The following is a 27,372-nucleotide window of genomic DNA, read 5'->3' as shown; positions in this document are numbered from 1 at the left end:
ATGAGTTTACATCTCATTATTTAGATTATTTAGCAAACTACATACTGTATATGCAATGTGATCATGTAATTTTCATGTTTTAAAATGATATTTTGTTTGTTTGCTTTTGTTAGATGAGACCTGAAACAGTCCTGCTTGTCCTGTTTTTATTGGGAAACCTGGCCTTCTTAATAGCACTTCTTGTTGGAATAGGCAGGTCTTAAATAACCCCAACATTCTATGGCCTTCCTCACTGGTTTTAAGGCCAATTTTTGGCTCTTTTGTTCTATATGTATCGAGATATTTGTTATATTTTTCTTATTAACTCAGTGTTCAGCCCAGTAGACTGGTAAACGCGGAGGGCAGTCGTGGCAGAACAGAGGAAACAGACAGGAAAAAAGCGCAATACTAGGACTCTGCTGTGTGCCCCGATTCACAGGCCGACTGTGTCGAGGTCAGGGGCCGTCCTTTCAACTAGCTTTGAATCAGAGGAATCACAACCATAATATATCGGACTGTTCACCTTCTCTGTGTTTCAAAATGGCCATTTAATGTTAGTTTTGTCTAAAAATCAAGAAGTTTTTGGCTCTAATATATTAATACAATAATATTAATATATAATATAATTTTGGCTCTAATACAATAATATTAGTTTAATATATAAACTAATATTATTGTATTAGTTTAAGGTTGGAATGGATACAGTCATTCACTCCAGTGTTATTTTAGTAATGTTAATATACTATTATAGTTTATATATATATATATATATATATATTAGCTTTTTTGCATTTTCGCTTTTCATTTTAATTGTAATTTTTTTATTAGTTTCTTTTATATTACTATTTAGGTTTAATTGATTTTTATTCAGTTTTAGTTCAGTTCTAGTTTTATTTATTTCCAGTTAGTCTTGCTTAAACTTGATTTAATTTCAGCTTTTATTTTCAACTCTTTACGATAATAACACTGATTCACAATTTAAAATATAAATTTAAAATAGGCTACTTCACCAAAACCTGAGAACTAAAGTAAGTAGTATCTAGTTTCTTTGACCTCTACTTAGTGATATTTTCAATTTCAATAAAATGACTGACAAAAGAAATGTTCATTAACGAAGCGTTAATGAAGCTTTCATTAATGAACTGCTTTTAGTTCAAATCTGCTGTTGATTTTTCCAGAAAGAACAATGGTAACAATATAATTGTTTTAATCAATCAAATTAGTTCAAAAATCCTCTCTGTGAAATCCAGGCTAAAGTCTCAAAATCTAATTATGAGATAACAAGCATCAAAGTTTGATTTCAACCATTAATTTCACTATGATTTCAATATTTGACATGGCCTTAGTCAGTAATAAAGATATCAATGTTACATCTTCACAGAATTTTCTTTACCTTATGAAGGATGATTTTATATAGAAAACAGTAAATCACCAAACAATGACTTTAGCTGGGTTTTCACAGACAGGATCACTATGTTACATTGTAAATAGCTTATGTTCTTTCTGTAACAACGCACAAAAATCACAGCCATTGAACAAAAAAAAACTGGAATTCACAACTTTTTATTACAGTAGTGTAGGCCTAGAATTAGTAGCCTAAATTGTGCGCATGATTTACTTTTTCCCCTGCATGTCATGTGCGGGTCTCCGTAGATTTTATGTTTTGTACTGTTTAATAAAAAAAAGAAATAAGAAAAAAAAAATTGGCGTTACACGCTCCAAAGGCCCTATCTGAATCAAAAGATTCACAAACACACTCCGCAGTTCCGATCTAAATCAAACGATTCACAAACCCGCTCCGAAGTCCCAATCTGAATCAAATGATTTGCTATACGTGCTCTGAAGTCCTGATCTGAATCAAATGTTTCACAAACCCGCTCCGAAGTTCCAATCTGAATCAAATCATTTGTGAACACACTCCGAAGTTTCGATCTAAATCAAAAGATTCACGAACCCGCTCCGAAGTTCTGATCTAAATCAAAAAATGTGTGAACCCCCTCCGAAGTTCTGATCTGAATCAAATGATTCGCACACCCGCTCCAAACTCCCGATCTAAATAAAAAGATTCACGAACCTGCTCCGAAGTCCCGATCTAAATCAAATGATTCGTGAACCCGCTCCTAATTTCCGATCTGAATCAAAAGATTTCCGAACTCGTTCCGATCTAAATCAAAAGATTTGCAAACCCGCTCCGAAGTTCCGATCTAAATCAAAAGATTCACGAACTCGCTCCGAAGTTCCGCAGTGTGTTCCAAACGGGGTATATCGCCCTCTGAAGGGCACTGTGGAGTGAAAACAATCATGGCCGCTATATTGATGGGTCATTCCAAACCGAAGTGCTCAAAACTGCCCACTTCAAAGTGCCCTTCAGAATGAAGGGTACAACTGATGGACACTTCGGGCCCCCATGATCCTTTGCACAGAGAAATTGTTTGCCGTCACACCCTGCATTCCATTCGGAAACAGCATAACAACATGAAGTTAATGAGGGTAAACTCTATCATTCAACTGAACTGTGCACATATGTTTTAAACACTTCGGCTACCTTATATGTATTAAAAAGGCGTGCGGTTTTCTAGCGTATTTACTTGAACTTCTCAGGTAATATCAGTGGTGTGATCTATTTCAGATGGGCCGAATTTACAACAACAATGGTTACATACACATATATTTAATTGTTTGATCAAAATTATTGCTGGGGACAATTGAGTGGTTGCTGGATATTGATAGGGACATGTCCCTAGCATCCCTACTAAATTCTGCGCTCTTGTTTGTAATGTACATATTCATTAAACGGTAGCAGGCGGCCAGGCGCGCTGGAACCACGGTGGATTTCAAAGAGCAGACTGGGCAGGAGTCAGACAAAGTGGGCGTTTGGAATATTTGGGACATAGCACCCCAGCCTGAGGTAAAATTAACAACCCTGACACCGATAGAAAAACCAGAGTGAAACTTTGGCGCATGGAACAGGATGTCAAAATATCACATATTCTATAGGTAATTTGTTTTTCTTTACGCAGAGGTTTACTTTTTCCCAAGTTTCCCAATCCTCATTTGAACCCTTTGCTGCTTTGAACTTGACTTGATGCAGTGAACTGCAGCGTAAATAATGGGAGACTGTCTGACTGATGTTTATTAGCATAAAGGGCCAGTGATCCGGAGATGTCCACAGCAGAACTGCCCCGGGCCACTGGACTTGAATAGAAGCAGGGCTGGCTATGCCTGCAGCATTTCTGAAATGCTCACTACACAGAATGGCTTTCTGGATTTATTTCTCAAAGCAGGAGATGTTTTAAGTAGTTTAGGAAAATTACTTAGTGGTTTGCATTCATCACAAATGCTGCTTGCTGAAAAACGTATTAGATTTATTGTATATTTAATGTATGCTTCCCAAAGAAAGAAAGAAAATCATACAGATTTGGAACGACAATAATGACAGAAATTTCATTTTGGGGTGAATTATCCTTTGAAGCTCTTTCTTAGAACTCATTAATTTACATGTGCTTTTGGTTTAGTTAAAATCTTTTACTGAATCATTTACTGAAAACCAGGCTCACACAGAATAACCTCGGTATGAGTTTCTCTGTGTGTCTGTGGTTTCTGTGAGAGCCGTTCGTTCTGATGTAATGTCTGTAGCATTAGGTGTGTCTTCCCATTACTGCTGATATATAGACATAAGCAGCACAGCTTTCTCTGAGGAATCACTCCCCTCTCAAAGATTTGGTTTCATCCTTACTAAAAGAGACAATAGTTCCTACCTTTTATGAAGTATCTACATACAATTTGCTAATCAATTTAGACTATAAAACAAGCCCAATAGTCCTAGCGAATTCTGTTTTGAGGGTCAGCTAGAATGCATTTCTTTTGTTTTACACCAAACTGTAAATTATTACACTGCTGTTTTTCCCCATAGCAACTATGTGCCAAGTGAGATGAATGTTGAAACTTCCTCTTGCACAAAATAAGTTTCTGTTCCTTTAACTTGATGCTATCTCTCCATATCCTCTCACTGAGATGAAGTTATTTAAATTCGCATGCTAAACTGTACACCTCACAGCTCAGTCGAAACTAGAGCTGACACTGACTTCAGAGGAATCATGCATGTGACTACTTTAAAAAATAGTAGATAAAATAGTAAGTAGGTAAAAATAGTTTCATCTTTTTCATTTCTCCTCGATTCATTTTTAATAAATGCACACATGAAACAAGTATCTGTTGATGAGACAAATCAATCTCTTGTCAACTGTTCCCTGATAGTTGCCGTTTTAAATACATTAACATAAAACAGTATTCAGCACTCAAGCCATTACTGTAGATGGAAAGTGAATTTGGCCAGATCTGCATTTGCTGAGGCTTTATGGGTACAATTAAGCTGTCTGCTGATTCAGTTTTTTGCCAACTTGAGCAATAAAGCACAGCCAAAGGTTCTGCTCCTCCTCCAAGACTCTCATCTGAAAAAGAGAGAGAGAGAAGATAGAGGGGACACCAGTGAAGTTCACTGAAGTTCGACAGCAACACTTAAAGGTCAAAAAAGTCATTTGATATTCATGTAACATGAAATATGTGAAATAAAGCAGGCACATACAAAAAAAAATAAAAATACTGGAATATTTAGACTGACATAATATTTCATATACAATTTTAAAAGACTTTAACACTTAAAATTTACAGTAAAACTCAGGGCTTAAAGTTCTCCGGCGTGCAGCGTTTGGCTGCGGAAAAAAATAACCCTACATTTAAAAAAAAAACTTGTTGATATCACTTTCGAGTCCATGAGTTCGCCTACCAATTGTATGAGAGGAGCACAGCTTTCACTCTCAACCAAACTAGCATTACTAGCATGCGGCGCAGCCCTGATGAGAAGCGCGACACGTTGAAAAAGCTGCGAAGCGCAATGATCAAAGATGTCAATCTAGCGCATATTTACATAGAAAAACTAATTAAAAGCAGAGTAATCATGTCATCTCCATAAGAACAATATGATTGCCAGAACAAATTTACCGGGATTTTTCGCGATTTCAAAATAAAAGTTTCGGAGTTTGCATGTGGCCAAATATTAAAATTTAATGGATTTAAACATCGTTTAATCATGCTGTAAAGTGAAACGTCACCAGGCCTTTGGCGCCCTCCCTCTGCAGGTATTTGTTATAATGCATAAAATGTAGTTGTTCATATTATGTATAACTGTTAGGCATATTACATTATGCATTTTAACAGTGTTGTTCAATAAAACCATGTAATTACTTGGTTTTATATTTAATTTGAGCCAATATATAGCTCATAATTTTCAAAGTGTATAGCTTTCATTCTTCAGGTCAACCATATATTCATGAAAAAAAAAATCAGTTTGAATAAGGAAAGCAATAACTTTGCCATAGTATCCTTTCAAATGTTAAAGTTGCCACAGTCATGTGCATTTTTTTTTATACTGTATGTCTAGAGTCATGTCTAGACTGTGAAAGACTTTCAAAATTGTGTGAACTGGTTCCCCTCATTTATATGTAGAACCCTCTGTTATTTAGGCCCCTGTGCCCCCAACCCTTCATTTCGCCAGATGTTTTGCACATGAACAAGTCTCATTGTGTTTCTCTCTTCCTCAGAGCAGTTAACAGAGCATTACAAGTGAGGGATCCTTTCTAGAGCTGATCTGGCTGCACTGAGAGAGAGAGGCAGGTGGACCAGGGCAGGGCGTGGAGCTCTTCTGGTGGTGGGGAGTTGGCGGCCCACCTCATGTGTTTGAGGACACAGCAGGTATCAGCTCCTCTTGGCTAAGTTCTGCTTCATCTGGTTCGGATGCCCTAGAAAATGAGTATGAAGGAACAATGGTTTGATTGGACTCTGGTTTTACGTCTCTGAGGTATTTTCCTCTTAAACAAACTGTGGTAGCATATGCCACACAAGCTGTTACTCATTTCAGCACATCCGTCTGTTTGATTTCATATTTTACACATAATTTAGCACATTAGTGATACATTTCCAGTGTATGTGCACGGAGAGGACAAGTAAGGACATTTACCATGTTCTGTCCAAATCCTGTGGGTTGTTCATGTAGGGGTTATAAAGTTGCTCCAGCACACAGTCCAGAACACTGGCATCAGGGCGATTCTATCATTCTGACGGCACCCATTCACTGCAGAGGATCCACTGGATGTAAATTTCTCCAAATCTGTTCCGATGAAGAAACAAACTCATCTATATCTTGGATGATCTGAGGGTAAATTTTCAACAAATCTTCATTTTTGGGTGAACTGTTGCTTTAAGGAAAACAAGATACAATGCAGTTTGCATTTTATACCAAAAAAGTTAAGTTTCACTGTTTGTAGTTTGCATTTTAGTTAATAATTTCCTGTCAGTTAATGATACCTGAATGTTTCTGAGGGTACCTGGCTTCAGCGAGAGTTACGGCCACACACACTGCTGCCTCCATTCTGTCCAACATCTCTGGCCTTCCAGTGTACAGTGCTACCACTGTAGCCAGTTTAGTGACAATCTACATCATATATTGTGGAAGCAGAGGGCCTTTAGATCTTTACATGAAGACAAAATGGGATTAATATGGTTTATAGTACACAAACAAAAGCCCCAAAGTGATTATTTTCACTGCTTTCTTCCGTTTCTCCATGGACATTCAAGAGTGATCTTTAGGCCTTCTGATGCGACATTTCAGTAAACAGAAACTCGAAAATAGTGTGACTGCAAGTGTTTTTAATGAATACTAGAAGTAAATTTATTAAGACAAAATTTGAATATTGTGGTGAATAGAGAGCAATATGGCACAGAATGAAGGTAATGATTTATCTGCCTGTTATACACACACACACTCACACTCGCACACACACACACACACACACACACAACAACCCAATAGAGGAGTTATTTGCAGCAAATACAAATGCAAATGGTCTTTAATACAGCCATTCTTTTTGAATAATTGTAAATATTGACTTTGTCCAAGTCACGCCACTGATGGCACCAGTCACCAAGTCTTCCAGGGTGCAGGCCATCTGTGACACCAAGACCAAAAACAGACTCTCATAACCTGATTCATAAGATGCATCGGCTTTCAGAACACATATGATTCATGAGCACAAATGAAAAAAAAAAAATGTGTTTCAATGCATATTAAAATTGTACCTCGCTGCGGGCTCTCACACTGTCACACCCTATTTCACTCTATATTTCACAAGCTGTCCTGAGATCTTGTTGGTAAACATGATGTCAAGTCACATTACAGTAACCACACCCTCATCTGCAAGTTTACACCCAGTGGTCTTACTGTTTATAGCATGACTTGCATTTATTGTCATGTATGAATGATTATTTGAAAGATGGCACAAACATTATAATGAATATTTATGTCTTCAACATTTTTATTATTTTATAGACCGTTTTATAAGGTACTCAAGGCCACGATTATGATCTCTGGTTACTCTGGTGCATGTGGTACCTAACAATCATGACTTTAATTAATCATGACTATGTTCATAATATATCACAACCTCCAATAACGTTTTCTTATGTATTTATGTGTTTTAAGCCAAGCATAGTACACTCAGCTCATGTGAAGTAATATTAATCAGCCAATAGAGGGAGCACTTCTAAGTAAGTCATAATATACTAGTGATAATTATATACTAAAAATATTACAATATTCATTAGTACTCCATTGGTTTGGGGACTTTTAAAAATAAAAATAAATTAATAATTATTATTCAGCAAGGATGCACCAAACTGATCAAAGGTGACAGTAAAGACATTTATAATGTTAAAAAAAGATTTATTGTTCAAATAAATGTTGTTCTTTTGAACTTACTAATCATCACAAAAAAAAAAAAAATGTTTCCACAAAAATATTAAGCAGCTACATTTCAATCAATGATCAGCTTTGATTTAGCTTTGCATCACAGGTATCATAAATTAAATTTTTAAATATATTCAAACAGTTATTTTAAATTGTAATAATATTTCACAACTTTACTGTTTTGCTGTATTTTAGATCGAATAAATAAATGCAGCCGTAGTGAGCATGAGAGACTTATTTTAAAAACATAAAAAATTCTTCCCAACCCCAAATTATGTATGTGTGTTCCGTGCAGCTCTGTTATTTAGTTACTTGCCTTGTGGCTCACGATTACAGACCGGTGACCCTAGTGACTTTAGCTGTCTCTATCTTATGTTCCTCTTTGTTGATCATCCGGAGCTTTGCCCCGTCCTTGCACAGCTGACAGCTCTACGCCGTGAAACACTATCAGATGTCTGGCTCTGTTCCTCCTGGGGTCTCCAGGTTATTGATTTCTGCAGTAGACTTGGTGCATGGGGATCAATACTTCTACAAAGGGTTATAACTAAAATTATTTTGTCCAGATATTAGTAAAGGGCCATTACTTTTTCCTCTCAGACAATGATTTGCTGTTAAATTGTGTGTATAATTAAAATATTAACTGTACTGACATTATCTGACTTCCAAAAAGCTCTTTCATTGTTAAGCTTCTCTTTTCAAGACATTTGATGGACAGGAGTCATGTGGATTATTGTGATGTTTTTATCAGCTGTTTGGACTCTCATTCTGACGGCACCCATTTCACTGCAGAGGATCCATTAGTGAGCAAGTGATGTAATGCTAAACAAACTCATCTACATCTTGGATGCCCTGAGGGTGAGTAAGTTTTTTTAGCTTGAACGATTCCTCTTCTACTGAACCAAAAATATTCTTTTTGTTTTGTAAAACAAAAACAAAAAAAACATGACTGTGTAATCTTTGTATTAAATTTCAGACACAACCTTGATCTTTGCTTGTGAAATATAATCATGATGCTTGTGCAGAGAGCCCAGCAAAGTCATCAAGTATTGTCACCAGAAGCATTGTCATTAGCACGCCACATCAGGCTATAAATTACCAACACAATGCTGGTCATGACAAGGATGGCATTTATTGGAATGGCAGCAATGTAGCAGGGCCTGAGTCTCTCTGAGCATTTGGCAATTGTGTGGCGCTTTGATCATCTGTCAGCTCAGAGGGAGCTATCTGCCTTGTGCCAAGTCTCTAAAATTGTGAAGGGAAACAGAGATAGACATTGGCTCCAAACATCCTGCATTCTCCACTTCCTTCCTGCGCTGGCCCACATTGTCAGGCTTCCTCTTTCTCTTCTGCAGCCAATCACAAAGCACTGCTTTACAGATAAGCCCCTCCCACCATGGAGGAACGGTCTCAGTAAAGCTGATCTGTCTGATAGTCTCTCTGGGGATTGATATGTGATTGATGACAACGTCCAGCCCTTCCATACCAGTGTTAAATGGGATAGAAACACAACCTGGGTGATGAGTGAAGCAGTGTGAGGAAATCTGGTCTGCTGTAGCATCCTGCATCACACCAGCTGAGCTAACCTCAGTTAACAGAAGGAAAATAAATAAATAATTCCTCACAGAGCTTATTAGGCTCCTAACACACCTTGGTTATGACAGACAGATGGTTTAATTTACTGTCACGGCACGCTCAAGACCCCCTGGTCCACCGTCTCACTGCGGACTTCTAAAGCATGTAAACATCTTAGCTGGTGACTGCTGGATGTGAAAGGAGTGTCTCTACAAAGTTTGACGAACCAAAACATACTAGTTCAAATCAAAATGTATTTTTTAAACACAAGCGGAGTGTTATTTCTGCTGAAGTGAAAATGCAGACAGTCTTAGCTGGCAGTGTTGATACAGACCTCCTCGAGTTCATCATGACAGGAGCAGAGAGACAGAAACAGGATATCCATGACAATGCATCATCCTATTTCACTGCTGCTTATCTAAAGAACGCTGTCTTCAGCCAACACTCATTCTCTCGCTCTATGGTTGTACTGTATGTAAAAAACTCAGCCAATAACAAATTGCAGATGAGGTGAACAAACAGACCTAGTTTTAGGTTAAACTGAGTCATCTGCTCTGTATTTTGGAATATGAAACAAATATAATCCAGATAATCCTACCATTGTCAAAACTTGAAAGGATATTAGACTGTGGTTATGGAATGATTTAATCATCATAAAGAATGTATTCAAACACTAAACATTGTGTTTGAATGACATTAGTTGGATAAATTATAAAGCCAAGTGACATATGAACTCTTTTTAGTCATTTCTTCCTAAAACTTTTTATAGAACTAACCCTTTACAATAAAAAATTAAGTATTGCGTTAGCAAACAATGAGCAAAATGTTAACATTAGTTAATAAAAATACCATTTTACTACTACTAATAAAACTGTCCATTGTGAGTTGTGTATGGTAGCTGAGGTCAGTTGAATAATTTTAACAGATTAATCTTTTAATTTGAATAATATATTAGTAAATGTCGACATTAACATTAAGATTAATAAATGCTTTAGTATTTTTATTGTTAGTTCACGTTCACTAATATAGGCTAACAAATGGACTCTTATTATTACTTGTGTAACTGAAATAACTTTACCTGGCATTTCCCTCAAATTAGAAGAGTTTATCGTTTATTCACTGACAAACGTTTAGAACACAATATTCTTGTGATATGTGACCCTGGACCACAAAACCAGTCATAAGTAGCACATGTATATTTGTAGCAATAGCCAACAATACATTGCATGGTTCAGAATTATTAATCTTTCTTTTATGCCAAAAATCATTAGGATATTAAGTAAAGATCATGTTCCATGAAGATATTTTGTAAAATTCTTACCATAAATATATCACAATGTAACTTTTGATTAGTAATATGCATCGCTAAGAACTTAATTTGGACAACTTTAAAAGCGATTTTCTCAATATCTTGATTTTTTTGCTCCCTCAGATTCCAGATTTTCAAATAGATGCATCTCAGCCAAATACTGTCCTATCCTAACAAACCATACATCAATGGAAAGCTTATTTATTCGGCTTTCAGATGATGTATAAATCTCAATTTCTAAAAAATTTACCCTTATGACTGGTTTTGTGGTCCAGGGTCACATATGTAAATGATTTGGTAAATAATGACAGGACTTGTGTTGCTATGGCTACTTCGTCAGGCGAAGGCGACTTCTGCGGACAAGCGTTGTTAGCAAACTTGTAAATCTAATTTCTATAGTTACTGACATGGTTTCAAACGCTTAAAGCTTGTATTTACTTAGGCTACTTCATAATTCGCGCCCTGACGTAAGTGTCGAAATACATTTTCCGGGTGTTCCGGGTGTCAGACTCAGCAGCGCAATATACGGAACATCTGAAGCAGGAAGACACAGAGAGAGAGAAAGATAGAGAGAGGGGAGGGGAGAGCGAAAATAAGAGGTGAAAGAGCGAGTGAGGAGAGCAACAGCACACGGATCAGTCACTCTCCGCTGGTGCTCCAACCCTGGAAACACCATCCAGTCATTACATCGCCCGCGATTCTGCTATGCGCATCGGACGTGGAGACGCCATTTGCGCGTTGGTTTTGGATTGGTGTTAAATCTTTTACTGTGCATCACTGGACATGATGGAGCATTGGAGACAATGTTATTTCTGAAGTTATCTAGGATGTTAACATGTACAGTTTTTTTTAAAATGCTTTTCTTGGTTATGCCAACTTTAAGGCAACGTTCCGTTTAATCACTTTGCAAATATTATGGGAACATTGCTTTTGAAAGTCCTCTGAACATTCTGAAACTATTAGTAACATTCACAAAATGTTAGACGAACTTCAAACTTCCAAACATTTGTGAACAAACATTCCATGAACAATGTATAAAAAAATTTTTTGAAAAAAAAAAGGGAACAGAAAATGAGCAAATGGTCTGTGTAAACCAGTGTTTTGAGCAAAGAGGTGAAATTTCCATCTCTAAGGGCAGCATTTGAATCCTTGCATGAATTATTCATGACGTTTTTGGCAGCTATTTTATCAAAGACTCATTACAGCACATGGGACACAGACGCGGGCGTCCCGGGGGAACAGCTCAGACAAAAGCAGTGAAGAGAGCAAACTAAAAGCCGGAGTCCCCACCTCTTCAGGGCACCTCCAGGGGCCCAATGGGCCCTTTGGGTTTCCCTTCACCTTATGATAGCCGTGTAATTAAAATATAATGCTGAATTCGCCCCTGAAATTTCTGAATTAATGTCAGTAATGGTTTGATGTTTGGGACAGAGTTTGGGGTCGGTAAATTTTTTAATGAAGATACATTAAAGACAGTAATGTTGAAAAATATTATTGCAATATTGCAATGCAAAATTACTGTTTTTTTAAAATGTAGTTTTAATTATATTTTAAATTATATATCTAAATATATCAAATTCTGAAATTTTTTATTTCAAAATCAGCATAGAAAATGCAAACAGCAGTTAGTGCATTCTCTTAGGCCTACAAAAGTACAGGTTTAGAACGCAGAAGCTTCTGGGCAGGTTTGAAACATGAAACGTGGAAGTGCAAGTTTGAGGAAGCCACAAAGGCAAGCGCCTTTCTCACGCACTGCGTCAATCAAACAGTTGGTTTATGGGTTTCTTCCGTTTAACGCATGTGCTTTTGAGAAGAGTGGAAGGAAATGGCAACAGGTGTTTAGCAGGGCCTCAAAATTTTATTTAGATATCAACAGATGATGTTAGTGTCAATGAGAATTACGTATGCAAGATTTCATTATCAAACAGTGAAGTTATCTACATTACAAAATGCATATAATGCACTTGAGCCCTCTTTTTTTTTTTACCCAGTTGTGTGTATCTGGTTTGATGCAAAATCACCGGTGAGCGGTTATTTCACACTGTCATTGTAATGCCAGATAGTCACTGTCTCCTCATTAGGTTGGAGGGGGAAACACAAATGCTGACGCCCACTCGTTGGGCAGATAGTTTCCGAGCAATGACGCCCGCTGGGGAAATGAGGAAATGGGATGGAGGAAGGAAATGAAACTAAACGTCCTCTAAAGACCCTTGACTGTGCCGTGGTGAAACATCAGAACCTCCAGTGGCTCAGATCTGTCTCTTTTTTTTCAGTGAAACCACGAGCATCAAGCTCCTGTCTGAACACTGTCTCAGTTTTTAACTTCTTACTGTAATACGATGTGATTTACAAAATGTGCATGACAGATCCTGGGCTGTTTTTCAAGTGTATACTTGAATTCTTTATGTAGTGTCCGTTGAGAATGCCTTTGAATAATACACATATACTGTATATTACATAGACAATCTGTTAAAAGCTCCTTTTGGGAAGAGGTCAGAGACTGGTCACAGCAGCATATGTGTGTGTTTGAACATTTGAAACACCCGTCAGTTTTAGTTATGGTGCAGCTCCAAGTTTTTTTTTTTGTAATTCTCTGTGTCAGACTGTGGATTTGTACATTTCAGACTGGGACTGGTTGCACTGGTTTCCAGCAATCCACTGATTTGATGTAGCGTACAAGAGGAATAACTAGACATTTGCATTTTGTGAAGTAAATATGAGTGTGGTTGTTCATGCAAAAGTCGTTGATGTTAGCATAGCTGTCAAGGCCTTTCTATGCAGTTTCAGATGTGTCAGTGAGCTGCGCGATTAATCAAAATAAAACCAAAACGACGATATGACTTAAGTGTGAGTATCAAATTACTAAGGCTGCGATTTACTTTCATAAATATATGCACTGCATGTTTCATAGGGAAGCGCAGCACTGTAATCTTTTACACATGAGCAGCTCATGTTCTAGTGTTTTCAGTCTTTCAATGTGATTGGTTCACAGTAAACGTTGCTCCACACAAACTCATCTCATGCGTGTGCTGTTATTTTAGCTTATAATAGTCATTCGAGCTTCTAAACAAGCTGATGTCAACAGAAGAGAAGCTTCTGTAAAACGGTTCCCTCTCACCAGAATGAAAGCTTGATTTTTACGATATGAAAATAAGAATATTGGTATTGTAAAAATGCACTGTAAAAATACACTATTATTATTTTATTTATTTTACAAATACTTGATTTTTTTTATTTTACCTTGAAATTGTATATATTACATATTAATATTATATTAATTTGATATAGTACATTAACACATGATATGAAATTACATTTACATGTTATTTTGTTTCATATTTTTATTTTATAATATTAATAATTTTATTGCACTGTAAAATAATTTTTTTCTTAAACACTTGATTTGTTTATTTTACAGTGAAATATTACAAATTAATAATATATATTAATATTACATTAATTTAGTTTAATATTTGTATTTTGTAAAATAATAATAATTTAATAAAACATTAATAATTCACTGCTTCACTTTTTAAAATGTATTTATTTATTTTTTGCATTTTAAATGCCAATTGCAAAAAAAAAATTAACACAAAAAACATGATTCAAAATCGCATTATTTCCCCAAATCGTGCAGCCCTTTTATGGCATTTCTAGGTGGTTTCTGGTGTTCTGGGTGGTTATGTACTGGTAAGCGCATAAGCATGTTATCTGAGGCCTTATTTGTGTCAGTAGCACATATTGTGCAGCGTTACATGCCAGAATTGAATAAATAGACTAGACGGTTTGTTCAGATCCCCAATCCAAGTATGCTCATTAGTAATGGTGAAAGTCACTACATCACGCTACAGGAAAAAAAACTATGCAGAAACAGCATGTCATGCATATTAATGCACATGTTCAGGATGCACAAATCTTTGCAAGGTCTCGTAAGTCCAGCCAAATCTCTCTCTCTCTCTCTCTCTCTCTCTCTCTCTCTCTCTCTGCATCTCTCTGAGACTGACCTTTCCTTCTGTCACCAAGGTAACAGGCTCTACTGTAAATGGTTGGGAATCAGGAGCAATAAAGATACTCTCTAAAGACAGCGTGAATCACACATTTACAGTTCATCTTTTGAACTGCACAGATGGATTTTTGCACAGTAATGTGCTAATTATGCTGGTCACCAAGGGATACACGCATGCATTAGGATTTGTAAATGAAGGCAGATATTTCAATCTCTTTTGCTGCAGAAAATCCATGATTATTATGTTTGGAAAACCTACTCAGCCCCTCTTATGAGATTTGAATTGTATTCTGAACATTATAAAAGCATTTACCGTCTGCACTGATGACATTAAACTGAACAGAGACGGTCATTAATGATGAGATTTAATTGTAGTCTCCAATTGTGCATCCTTTTAAGTGGCCAATAAAAACAGCGATATCCTTCTCTGTGCTCACATGGCAAAATGGCCTTTTTGATGACACGTAGATGACGATCGATCAGCGGTGCTCTCGTAAATGCATGCACACATCCTGCAGCAGTGCAGCAGCCTTTACTTTAGACCTTCAGCGGAGCAATGACATCACAGCGCACAATGAAATGAGCATTATCTTGTCTCAGTCGGGTTAAAAATAGACCATAAACGGTAGCTGTAAAAATGCGGTGGCACTGGTAGAATTTCACCAGGATGCCAGTGAAGCACTAATATCAAATTGCATTTGAAAGTGCTGATGCATCTGTAAAGTGAAGCTCCTGAGATAAAATAAGAGAATTGATGATCTGAGTGCTGTTAAAGTGCATTCAGACACATTCTGACAAAACACATCACATGGATTGTCATGGATGACAGTTTTGAACTCTTGGTGAATCGAACAATCCTGCTGCTTCTCTTAGAAGTACATTACACAAGTACACAAACACAACTTGACATGTGCCTTGCAGCGAGGATCAGATTTGTAGTCTGGCTTCTAGAGGAAAGAAATCATTTGAGGGAGTTACAGTATATATAGATACACTGTAATTTTTGTTTTTGCAATTTTAATGAAAAAACAAAGAGTGTAAATATGTTTGTAAATGTACATTGTATATGCATTAAAATGTTTTGAGAAGAAAGACATAACCATATAATACATGTTCAAAATATGTTCAATATAAGATATGCATGTACTTTTATGGTCACCTTGCAAATGATGATGCATCACATTTGTATGAATTTATTTTTTAAATTAAATGTAATCAAATGTGATGTGTCATCATTTTTACTTAATTTAATTCAAATGTAATTATTATCGATTCATTTCAGTAATATTAGTAGTATCTTTTAGTTTTACATTATTACTTTAAATATTTTTAGTGTAATATTTATTTTTAGTATAATGTTCTATAATTTTAATTTAATATGTCACCTTAAAAATTATGTACCACTTTTGATTATATTTAATTTAGAATAAATATAATCAAATGTGAGGCGTCAGTCATCATGTTCAAAGCGACATTTTTACTTACAAAAAACTTTCAATAAGATTCATTTAAATAATATTAGTAGTATTTTTTAGTTTTACATTATTACTTTAAATATTTTTAATATAATATTTATTTTTAGTATAATGTTCTATAATTTTAATTTAATATGTCACCTTAAAAATTATGTACCACTTTTGATTATATTTAATTTAGTATAAATATAATCAAATGTGAGGCGTCAGTCATCATTTTCAAAGTGACATTTTTACTTACAAAAAACTTTCAATAATATTATGAATATTTTAAAAGTTCTAATATTATAAAATGTGATATTAAAACTATTTCAGAAGTATATAATTTAATTTAATACGTCACCTTAAAAATGATGACATGTCACACTTGATTATATTTAATTTAAAATAAAACCAATGTGATTCATTATTATTTTCAATGTGACATATTATATTAAAATTATAGTAAATTATAGATCCATTTATAGTAAAAAATGTCTGTAATTTACTTAAATTTAATTTAACTATAATTTAACATATAATTTACAGTGACAATGCATGTACTTTTACAGTAAATATTGTAGAAATATTTTTTGTAAGTAAAAAAAAAACCCACTGAAAATGATGACACATCACAGTTGATTATATTTTAATTTAAATAATAATTTTTACATGCTAAGTGCCCTTCAAGTCAAACACACCTTATGAAATGTAAGATGATGTACGTACGTCTGGGTCTGGGACGGGTGTGTTAATTGCGTTAAAATTTTTAACGCGTTATTTTTTTCCATAGCTAATTAACTAGATTAGTGTGTTAAATCAACAGCCCTAATATATATAGTTGTCTACGGAGCCCCTAAATGGACATTTGCAAAAAAAAAAAAAAATGCACACTTTCGGTTTCTCATGCACACGTGAAAGTTTCTTATGCCTCTCAGTGATGATTTATCTGTGTCGGAATGCAAGAACAGAAACAATGTTTTTGTATTAAAGGCCAAGTTTAAAATAGATCTCAATTAGGCTAATTCATGTGCATCTTGCTATTGTTTTCTTCTTTGTAAAATGGCAGAAGTGACGCAACTGGAAACTGTAACGCGTGAGCTCGCAAAACGTTTCTCGTGCACACACGAAAAGTTTCACATGCGCACACGAACGCACACAAAAGTCTTCACTGCAAATGTCACTTTTCAACCAATTTTGTGTGAAAAAAAATACAGTTGATATTGCTTTTGGACTATTTGTTTCTCCAGAACGGAAGGATCATGATAATGATGCATTGTGGGAGACCTTGTACTGTATTCTGTTATATACTGCACATTTTTTGAATTAGTAGCCTTCTATGGATACAGAAGATCTGCGTAGAGTATACATGCAATGCAGCAGAACATGAATGGTATGGTATGCTACTCCAAACATTGTGTGCGATACTTGTTTGAAGTAGCACAGGCTGTTTGATACTGAGTCTGACCATCAGAGCTCTCTCACATTGTCCTGACGGTTCATTTCTCCCAGTGTGGTGTGCAGTAACCCGTGTGCAGTGCCCTGTGAAGGGCAATTCACCACAGTTCTGCTAGTGATGACAATTTAGCCACCAGCCAGTGTTTATCCTCTGCCCCTCCTGTCCGTTTTACACAGCGTGATGCCATGAACATCCATCCTTAATAAGAACAATCAGTTGTTGCATCGGAAATATGCTAAGAAAATCAATAGAATGCATGTATCCAAGGTCAACATTGATTTCTCTGGGGTTCAAATATTGCTTTGTTCATCACCAAACTGCTATGAGACAATGCAAAGCACGTCTGAGCATGTATAATATAGAGAATATAGATCATCTAATATGTAAGACTCAAAAATGTAAGGTTAACCTTTAACTTAGCTGGAGATATTTAAAGGCCTGACCTTGCATACGGATTTGGGATGTTTAGTGTTTAGCTTTTATCTGAAGCGACATGCAGCACCCATATTACAGGAACAGTTTTCTTGGAGCACTCAAGGGTACGATACTGATAGTTCATACAGTAGATCAGGTCTTGTGGGTTTTGAACTTGCACCTTTTATGCTACTAGTTTAGATCTGTAACAACCAGGGTTGTGAAAAATTCAGAATCAAAGATTTGACTCCCTTTGAATTCAAGAGTGTGAATTTGAATTGAATTGGCCACACCCACAAGAAGCTGAATTGAAATTTGAACTGAAATGAAAGGAAGAGTATCTGTCTGTCTGTCTGTCTGTCTGTCTGTCTGTCTATCTATCTATCTATCTATCTATCTATCTATCTGTCTGTCATTTGTTTGTTTATTCCACCCATCCATCCATCCATCTATCTATCATGTCCAGGTTTTTAAAAATTAGATTTTATATTTAAAAGAATTTCTTTGGAATTCAGACCATTAGAATTTACTTTACCCATCAATTCTGTTTTGTTTCCAAATTCAACATCTGATGAAGGTCTTGATAACGGCCGAAACGTCATTTTAATCAATAAAGTTTTCACCCCTTCAAGAGTGAGTGCTGCACCTTTTTCAATTGATATTGTTTCCAAATTCAGAAATTGATTTAGATCAAATTCTAAATGGTGCATAAACTCACTACCACTGCACCACACCACACTATTGTTGTTAGCATTGATAGCACTAAATGGAGATTTCATCAGACTGTTTAAAGTGGCTTTGGAGAGCATTTACAGACTACATTTACAATTCATAAAACCATTTCAACCTATATAACAGATGTCAGATAAATCTAGCTCATAAATGTATTGAACAAAGCATATTTTATGGAGAATGCTTCAGTGCTAGCATGCCCTGCTGACTGTCGAGTTGATGCTCTGGGTCACCCTCTACCCACTGTGCTCTCTTGCACGCAGTTTTAATAAAGCATCTTTGCAGATCCATGCTTCATCCAGCACACTGTTTTGATAAGACAGCTTGTTTAGCTGTCTGCTCGGTTAAACCAAGTGTAACAGCTGCACATGGCTTACAGCTGGTGCTTTCTGCACAGGACGTAACACTGTAAAAGTGTCTGAAGCCACTGATTTACAACACCTTTGACTTCCTATTTCTTCTGAATTAGGTTTTTGGTACTTTTGGAACCACTGCTGTTAAGGGTATATCAGGACTCAGGCTTTCATAGAGTCAATTTCAGTGAATCATTTTAAGGCTTCATTATCCTGAAAGCCTTACTGGTCTGAACACTCTGCCTTTGGACTTTAAAGGAGCCATATCATTCTCTTTTTATAGCTTTTTATTATAAGTCCAGGTTTCTTGCACTAAAAGAGTTGTAATGTGCTGTAGTTACATTCTCTTTCAGAGTCTTTAAGCTACTGTACTGTACTTTGAAGACCTCTATTATGATTAGCAAACCTCTTTTTATGTGGAAGCTTCCAGTGTAATTCAGTCTTTCAAGTTTGGGCCTAATTGCTGAAAATTAAATACAATGGTTATGCTGTGATAATACACTCAAGATTTCTGACCAACCTGTTTTTTGTTGTTGTTTTTTTTAGCTTAGTGTCAATAAATGGTGTGAATGGATCTGTGCGCATGATTCAATATTAATGATTCAGTCATAGGTAGATAGATAGATAGATAGATAGATAGATTCTTTTTATTTGATTTATTTAATATTATTTATAAAATTTATTACATATATTTTTTAGAAATGTATTTTATTTTATAGCAAATTTTGTTCATATTTACTTTATGTATAACATTTTATTCTTGCTTGATGCAATAAATGAAAAAAAAAAATCATATGTATATATCATATTATATTCAAAAGCATATACAAAAGATGAAATGTGTTCATATTGCATCTAGCAATGTCTGTCTTTGAGTTCTTGCTTTGTTATCTTTGTTAATATTTGGAGTTTAATTAGGCAGGATTAGTTTAGCTGAAAACAATATGACATGCACTTGAAAACTGATACTCATGCAATATAATAATGCAAAATAAGAACCAGTTCACAACCCCCAAATGTAATCTACGTAGTATGACACTCTCATATCTCAAAACGGCAAGAAATAAATCCATACATTTTCTATGGCATGTCCCCTTTAAACCAGAATCAGTATCTCCACAGCCATCTCGCTATCTGTTTCACACATGCTATTTATTATGAATGAAATGCTATACATTCAGTATCACTATGCTCCTTCTTAGTCTCAGTATGCCCTTTAGGAGAAGTAGGAAAAGACATTTGTGAGTCTCCCGCAGAGATCCAGCAGTGCAGTAGTGGATGGAATAGCAGTTTTCCTCCAAAGCCATGTTGGGTTGAGCAGGGCTTCTCTCCAATAAAACCCACCGGGTCCGAAGCGGCTGTAATGCACAAAACAGCACTGAAAGTATAGACACATCATGTGTTAAAAATTCGCCTCTCTTCGTCTTCCTCTCTGTTTCTGTCTAGCTTCCTCCAAACCCTGCAGGACTCCTAAAGACTCCAGGGCAAGCGTGAGATGCGTTCCGATAAAATGTGTTGAAAACAGTTGCTCGCTAAACATTTGCTTGTCTTATCTGTGCATAAGTGTGGCCCTAGGCCTCTGGTGGAGTCATTTGTAGAGAGGGAATGGGAACCGAGAGGCGGTGCGTGTGACGCTTTTGATCTGCAGGCTCCTCACAGATAAGACTTAATAGTTTGTTTGTGAGAAAAAGCTGTCCTTATGAGTTTGCCAGGCTGATGTTTTCTACACATCACTATGCCAGAGGACGAGTCTGATTTCAGATTGAGGGTTGAGCGTCCTTGCTCTCACGGAGGTTACAGTTTCACATTATAACACGAGCACTTTCTGTTTCAAGAAATCACAGGTGCAGCTGCCGCATAAAACAGAGACTCTTGATATAATTCACTTCCTCTTGTTGCTTAAGATAGAAACATGGCATTGCAGAAAGATGTGAAAGTCTTTTTCAAGAGCTTGACAGGCGACGTACGGCCACCGACAGATGGAGGCTGATAATATAACTGGTAGAAACAGACACATTCTTGAGAACGTGCCCGGCGAGAGGGCAAAGGGGCTGATCTGTGGACCATAACAGGACATCCATTAAGATTCTAATCGTAGTTTTCTGGGTTGTTGTGTGAACACATTGCTGCACTGTTGATGCAAATTTCCTGTGTCTGTTGTCACTTTGGCATTTTGCACTTACTGGGAAAGGAAATTACAGATCATAACTTTACAAAACTGACATTTTTTTCTTCTTTTAAAGGAAATGTGCAAGATTCATTTCCAGTCATTTAAGTGCAGGCTACTAACTATTGTACTGATTAGTGTGTTGATTTATTAACAATACAGAATATAAATATACATTTTACAAACAAAATTAATAATTATGTTTATTTTATTGAAATGATTAATTATTTTTATCTTATTTTTAATATAAAAATATATAATGAATTTTATAATATTTTTTAATTAGTCATTAAAAAATAATATAAACAATAATTAATCATTTCAATAAAATAAACATAATTATTAATTTTGTTTGTAAAATGTATATTTATATTCTGTATTGTTAATAAATCAACACACTAATCAGTACAACACACTAATCACTAATCAGATTTATTAACAATACAGAATATAAATATACATTTTACAAACAAAATGAATAATTATGTTTATTTTATTGAAATGATTAATTATTTTTATATTATTTGTTATTGACTTATTAAAGTTTTTTAATTATTTGTAGTTTTATTATTATTTTTTATTTGTATTATTATATTTAATTTTTATGAATAATTGTAAAATATTAATTTATTTTTGTTATCATTTTGAATAATCCAAAAAACTAAAATAAAAGTATAGTAATTGATCATTTAAATAATTGTAAAATAAGAATTGTTAATTCTGAATAAATAATTTAAACACACACACACACACACACACACATATATATATATATATATATATATGTATATATGAAGAGTTTATTTGCAAAAACAGATAACTCAATGTTTTTATTATGTTATCATGTTTTTATTGTGTTAGTTAGCTGTATTTTTTAGTTATTTTTTAACCTATTCAAAATTAATTGGAATGCACAGTGAAAAAACGTGAATATTTTTGAAAATTGTTAAAAACGGCGTTATCTGTTTTTGCAAATGAACTCTTTATATAATATTGAGTTAGCAGTTGTGGTTTGTATCTGTTTTATTTTGTTTGGTTTAATTTGACCATATTTTAAGCAATACTGACAACAATATTGCAAACATAATGCAACATAATGCTGCTTTAATTTCACTGCTATTACTGACTTTCACTCAAATAACCGCAAGGACTCGAATCTTTAGAATGATTCAGTTATATTATGTTTTTTTTGGTAGCTTGCAGTTACCGTGGGGTTTTGAGCAGCATGTTCTGCTGATGAGATTCTGGATCTAGAGTTCTGATAAAGTATCTGTTTTGTAACAGAGCTGCGGTCATGAGTCAACACAGGTGTCTGTTTAATATGACAGCTTGTGTTGGAGACTCGTCTCATTTCACTCCATAAATGAATGCGTTTGGATGTTCGCCAGTCTTTTGCTCTTTGGTAAACTCATTAGTCAGGATTCGCTGAAAGTATCGCATGAAATAAGAATGAAAAATTGAATTGAAAAAAGCTTGATGCAAGCTTGTCTGCATTTTAATCTTGATTTCCAATATGGTTTTTTAGTTATAGTTCCCATATACCTTCATGTTTAATTGAATTTAGGAATGTTTAAAAATAATAGGTCATATATTATGTAGTATTATATAATTATATTACATTATACAATCAGTATTATATAATAATTAGTATATAATTGTAAGCAATTTTTTCAAAGAATATAGAAGTTTTGCTAACTTGCAAACGTGGCTTCTCAAAACTTAAGTGATGTCCCTTCCTCTTCTTTATGTTATTTAAAGTAATTATAATTATGTTTGATTATTGAAATAATTTCTAAGATGGGGAAGAATCCAGTTTTCATTAAAACTAATGTTTTTGTATTAATATAGTGCAAATGGGATATACTGTATGACTTAATCATGACAGATTTGGTGTAATAAAAAATCAAACCATTTTTAACAATTATTTTCTGCTTAAAAATATTTTCATGAGCATTTAAATGACAATGTGTGAACCTTATATGAGCATGTAATTATAAACTATTCATAAAAAGTATCTTCAAATAATATTTTTGTTAAATAAATCATCAAGTGTTGTGAACACAAATGATACTTCAATATGAATATTCATATTAAAAATGAGTTAAATATTAAATATTCTTCTTTAATATAAAATATGCCTTTTATTTCTGTTTAGTTTCTCTGCTTGAAGAACATCAGGACATTTTTGCACGCCTGCTCAGAGATATTCGGCATGAAGAAGAGCGAGCTGTTTGAGGCTTTCGATTTGTTTGACGTTCGAGATTTCGGAAAGGTAAGATGAAATTTCACATTCAACTCTCTTGTTTGAAACACATTCACTTTGCACTTATCCCATAATCCACTGACATATTTACTTGTTCTGTTTGCAAGCATACTCAAGCTGGCATAATTTGAATTGTTCTTGTGCCACAGTCATCCTTCAGAGTTTATGGTGTCGCATCAGTCACAGATGTGGTTGTGGGAAGTCGTGGCCTAATGGTTAGAGAGTCGGACTCGTAACCCAAAGGTTGCGGGGTTTGAGTCTCGTACCGGCAGGGATTGTAGGTGGGGGGAGTGAATGTGCAGCGCTCTCTCCCACCTTCAATACCACGCCTGAGGTGCCCTTGAGCAAGGGTGTGTGTGTTCACTGCTGTGTGTGTGCACTTTGGATGGGATAAATGCAGAGCACTAATTCCGAGTATGGGTCACCATACTTGGCCACATGTCACGTCACTTAAGTTTCCTGACATTAGCCTGTGAGCTCGTTGTGTTTTTTGTGGTGTTGTGTGTCTCAGTTGATTATGTTCAGAGATGCTGAGCTCTTTGTTGGCTGTCTGCTGTAATAAAGTCTCAGTGTCTGCGTCTCATCCTGCTGGTAATTTAATCCACTCTTCAGTATGTTTAATTAAAGATCGGTGGAAGACAGCATGGGAAGTGGCCGCCCTCTGTGAGGGTGTGGCGTGATTGTCTGGATGTATTACATCTTCAAATTAGTTACATGCTTGTTTGACTGATAGCATGCAGTCATATGTGTGTTTAGAAGTCAAACCGTGTCTGTTTTTAACTTTGAATTCAGCATATTGACCCAGGCAGATGTTTTGCCCCAGGCCTGATACTGATCAATACAGTCAAGACTGAGCCCCTAAACCCCAAGGGGTGTCCTAATGCAAACTCAGCAACCTGTCAGTTCTCTCTCACCTGCTGTGAAATGTGAGCGGTAGATAGTAAATGAGTTGTGTGATGCTGTGAGAGATCATGTAATATTCCTCCCCAGGGAAGCAAACAAGTAAATAGCAAGCCATCAGTTTTACTGTAGCGGGTTTTGATGTGGCTCTTGTCAAACAAGATGGAAAAAGACAGAATAAATCTAGATTTAATATTATCTCATATTTTGTAACTGTGCACAAAATTAATTAATCGCATCAAAAATAAAAGTTTTGTTTACATAATATATGTATGTGTACTGTGTTTATTTATTATGTATATATAAATACACACACATACAGTATATATTTTGAAAATATTTATATGTATATACATTTATATATTTATGTTATTATATTATATATAAATATATTTAATACATATTTAATACATAAACGTAACATATTTTTAATAAATATATACATGCATGTGTTTGTATTTATATATACATAATACATATATGCAGTACATATATATATATATATATATATATATAATTAATTATTTCATTAATTTAATTTTAATCTCTGTAATTCAAAAATGTATGATTTCTTTAAATATTCGTATATCTAAAAAAAATCTCACTCAGATATAAAACTTTCTGAAAAATAAGTTATATTGATATGATAATTTTTTAAAGTGCTTGCTGCACCATAAAATGCAACTCCTGCTGTGTCCGGACTGAGTGCAGACTGCTAATGGAGTGACAAAATCGACCATTTGAGTGAACTGTCACTCATTTTAGGTGTTACACCGCCCCATTTATCCTAGTATGCTTTTAAACTAGATAGATGTGGCTTCATTGTTAAATCAAATGTGCTTCTTAGAAGCTTTTTGAAAAGCTGAAGTTAGCACTATTGTGTCTTTTGTCAAAGAAATGTTGTGTGTCTTTGTTGTGCATGGAAAGGGCTCATGTGCGCTTGACCCTTCTCTTATACAAAGTGCAGTGTTTAGTTGGTTTGACACTGTTTAGTTCACTGTCAGACATGTATTAGAGCTCATGTCGTGTGATTAGTCCACAGCTGTCTGCTGTACTCGCACATCTGTTGATTCTCTTATCTCATACAGTCTCTGTGTATGTATTCATAAGCACAGAAGGGGAAAGTGTTCACACACACATTTTGACATGCCTGTAGAACGGTCAGAGAAGACATCACCAATTTTTTCCACATGACTGGCAAAACATCTGTTTCATTCATCTGACACTCGCTACGGGCAACTCTGCCAACACTTGTTTTATCACAAGGACACAAATGTTCTGAAAGCATTTTTAAAGGGACATTTGGAATAAAGTAGCACAGCTACAGTATGTCACAAAAATTCATTATTTTTCATTAAATGTATTTGTAAATGTATAATGGAATCAAATCCATTAAAATACATAATGTATGAAATAAAATAAATATATACTTAAAATAGGCTTGAATAACATTTTTTTGTGTTTAGTGCATTTTAAATATTGTGGATGTACATGGTACTTCAGTACGAATATTAATATAAAAATATGTGTCTTTAATATAAAATTCATTGCATTTGCATTCTAATCAATTGCATTTAAAATTTAAGAAATAAAATGATTTATGATTATTTTCATCTCTGTTTCTTTGTGCTGTTGGGGTTGCCTGTTGTGATGACGTATTTCTCACTGTCTGATAGATGGTAACGATTGCTCTCCAGTAATAAGCTTTTGAGCTGCAGGGCTGTTAGTTTGACCGATGTGTCTATATGTTTACAGCCACAGTGACAGCTCAACTAAATCAATCCATTCATAAACCTCCTGCTTTCTTATTCATCCATCTCTAGTCTATCGCTTCCTGTCTCATCTATTCATCTGATCCTTCTTATCTGCCAATCAGAGCAGAAAATTAATAACTCTTTACTGAATGGTTAATTAGGACATATTATTTCAGCAATATACACCGCGTGCATAATTATTAGGCATGTTGATATTCTGATCATATTTTATTCTGATCATACCCTCACTTAATAAGAATAACATGCTGAAATATTGTGAAATACATTGAAGTGCCCCTATTATGGATTTTTGAAAATGACCTTTACCTTGCAGTGTGTAACACAGCTCTAAGTGAATGAAAACATTCTGCCAAGCTTTAAATCTGAAAGTGCACCGTGTATAAAGTTATTGTCTTTCAAAAGAAAGAGTCGACTCTGAATCATTGAAACGAGTCATTTTTAAAACGAATCCCAAGCCGTTTCATGTTGACGTCAACATGAAACATTAGCATATTGCCCGCCCACTTTTCGTGTTAGTCTGAATGAAAATGCAAATTCATTCTTTGCCACTAGGTGCCACTTTTACAGGCATGGTGAAATGGAAATGAGACCAATCGGACCAATCACCGCAGATTAGTGTCACGCAAAGGAGGGGTTTGGAAAAATGAATCGTTGAGCGAATCGTTTGGGAGTCGTTGAGAAAGTAAGGTAAAAATAAATGCATATTATAAGACAATGAAAGTGTTTTTTGACCTTGCATGCATGTCAACCTGTTGTTGGGGACTCCAAAAACCAAAATATGAACCTTTCATTACTCATAATAGGGGCACTTTAAAGGAGACATATTATGCCCCTTTTTACAATATGTAATATAAATCTCTGGTGTCCCCAGAATGTGTCTGTGAAGTTTCAGCTCAAAATACTTCACAGATCATTTATAATATCATTTTGAAAATGCTTATTTTTAGTGGAAGCAGAAACACACTGTTTTTTTGGCCTGTCTCTTTAAATGCAAATGAGCTGCTGCTCCCCGCCCCCTTTTCCAGAATAGAGCTGCACCATTACAGCTTGTACCTGCTAAAAACATCTGTTTTGGTTCTGATTATAATGTTTATCGCGCTGAAATCATGCGTTTTAAACCATATGAGTTTACACTTCTGATATACGGTTTTCTGAGTGCACACATCCGAAGCACACGGACAGAAAGCG

General features: G+C 35.2%; 1 protein-coding gene and 1 long non-coding RNA gene across 3 annotated transcripts in view; one reads left to right on the top strand and one right to left on the bottom strand.

Annotated features, from left to right (window-relative positions):
* Positions 1–4,154: 4,154 nt before the first annotated feature.
* Positions 4,155–4,992, bottom strand: LOC107739032 (uncharacterized). Its single transcript, XR_001639960.1, has 3 exons — positions 4,981–4,992; positions 4,766–4,861; positions 4,155–4,430 (listed from the first exon to the last, which is right to left on the bottom strand). It is a non-coding gene; the product is annotated as an uncharacterized LOC107739032 (long non-coding RNA).
* Positions 4,993–23,405: 18,413 nt separating this feature from the next.
* Positions 23,406–27,372, top strand: part of LOC107739004 (guanine nucleotide exchange factor VAV3-like) — a 65,119-nt gene continuing 61,152 nt past the window's right edge. For both annotated transcript variants that reach the window (XM_016550958.1, XM_016550957.1), the window contains exon 1: positions 23,406–23,518. In XM_016550958.1, the coding sequence (XP_016406444.1) occupies positions 23,459–23,518 (60 nt within the window). In that variant the 5' untranslated portion in view covers positions 23,406–23,458. The remainder of the gene's footprint in view (positions 23,519–27,372) is intronic.

Source organism: Sinocyclocheilus rhinocerous, unplaced genomic scaffold (assembly GCF_001515625.1).
Source record: "Sinocyclocheilus rhinocerous isolate Xijiao unplaced genomic scaffold, SAMN03320098_v1.1 scaffold1697, whole genome shotgun sequence".
Classification (NCBI taxonomy): Eukaryota; Metazoa; Chordata; class Actinopteri; order Cypriniformes; family Cyprinidae; genus Sinocyclocheilus; species Sinocyclocheilus rhinocerous.
Note: the sequence above shows the minus strand (reverse complement) of the source record. Positions and strands in the feature narration are given on the sequence as shown.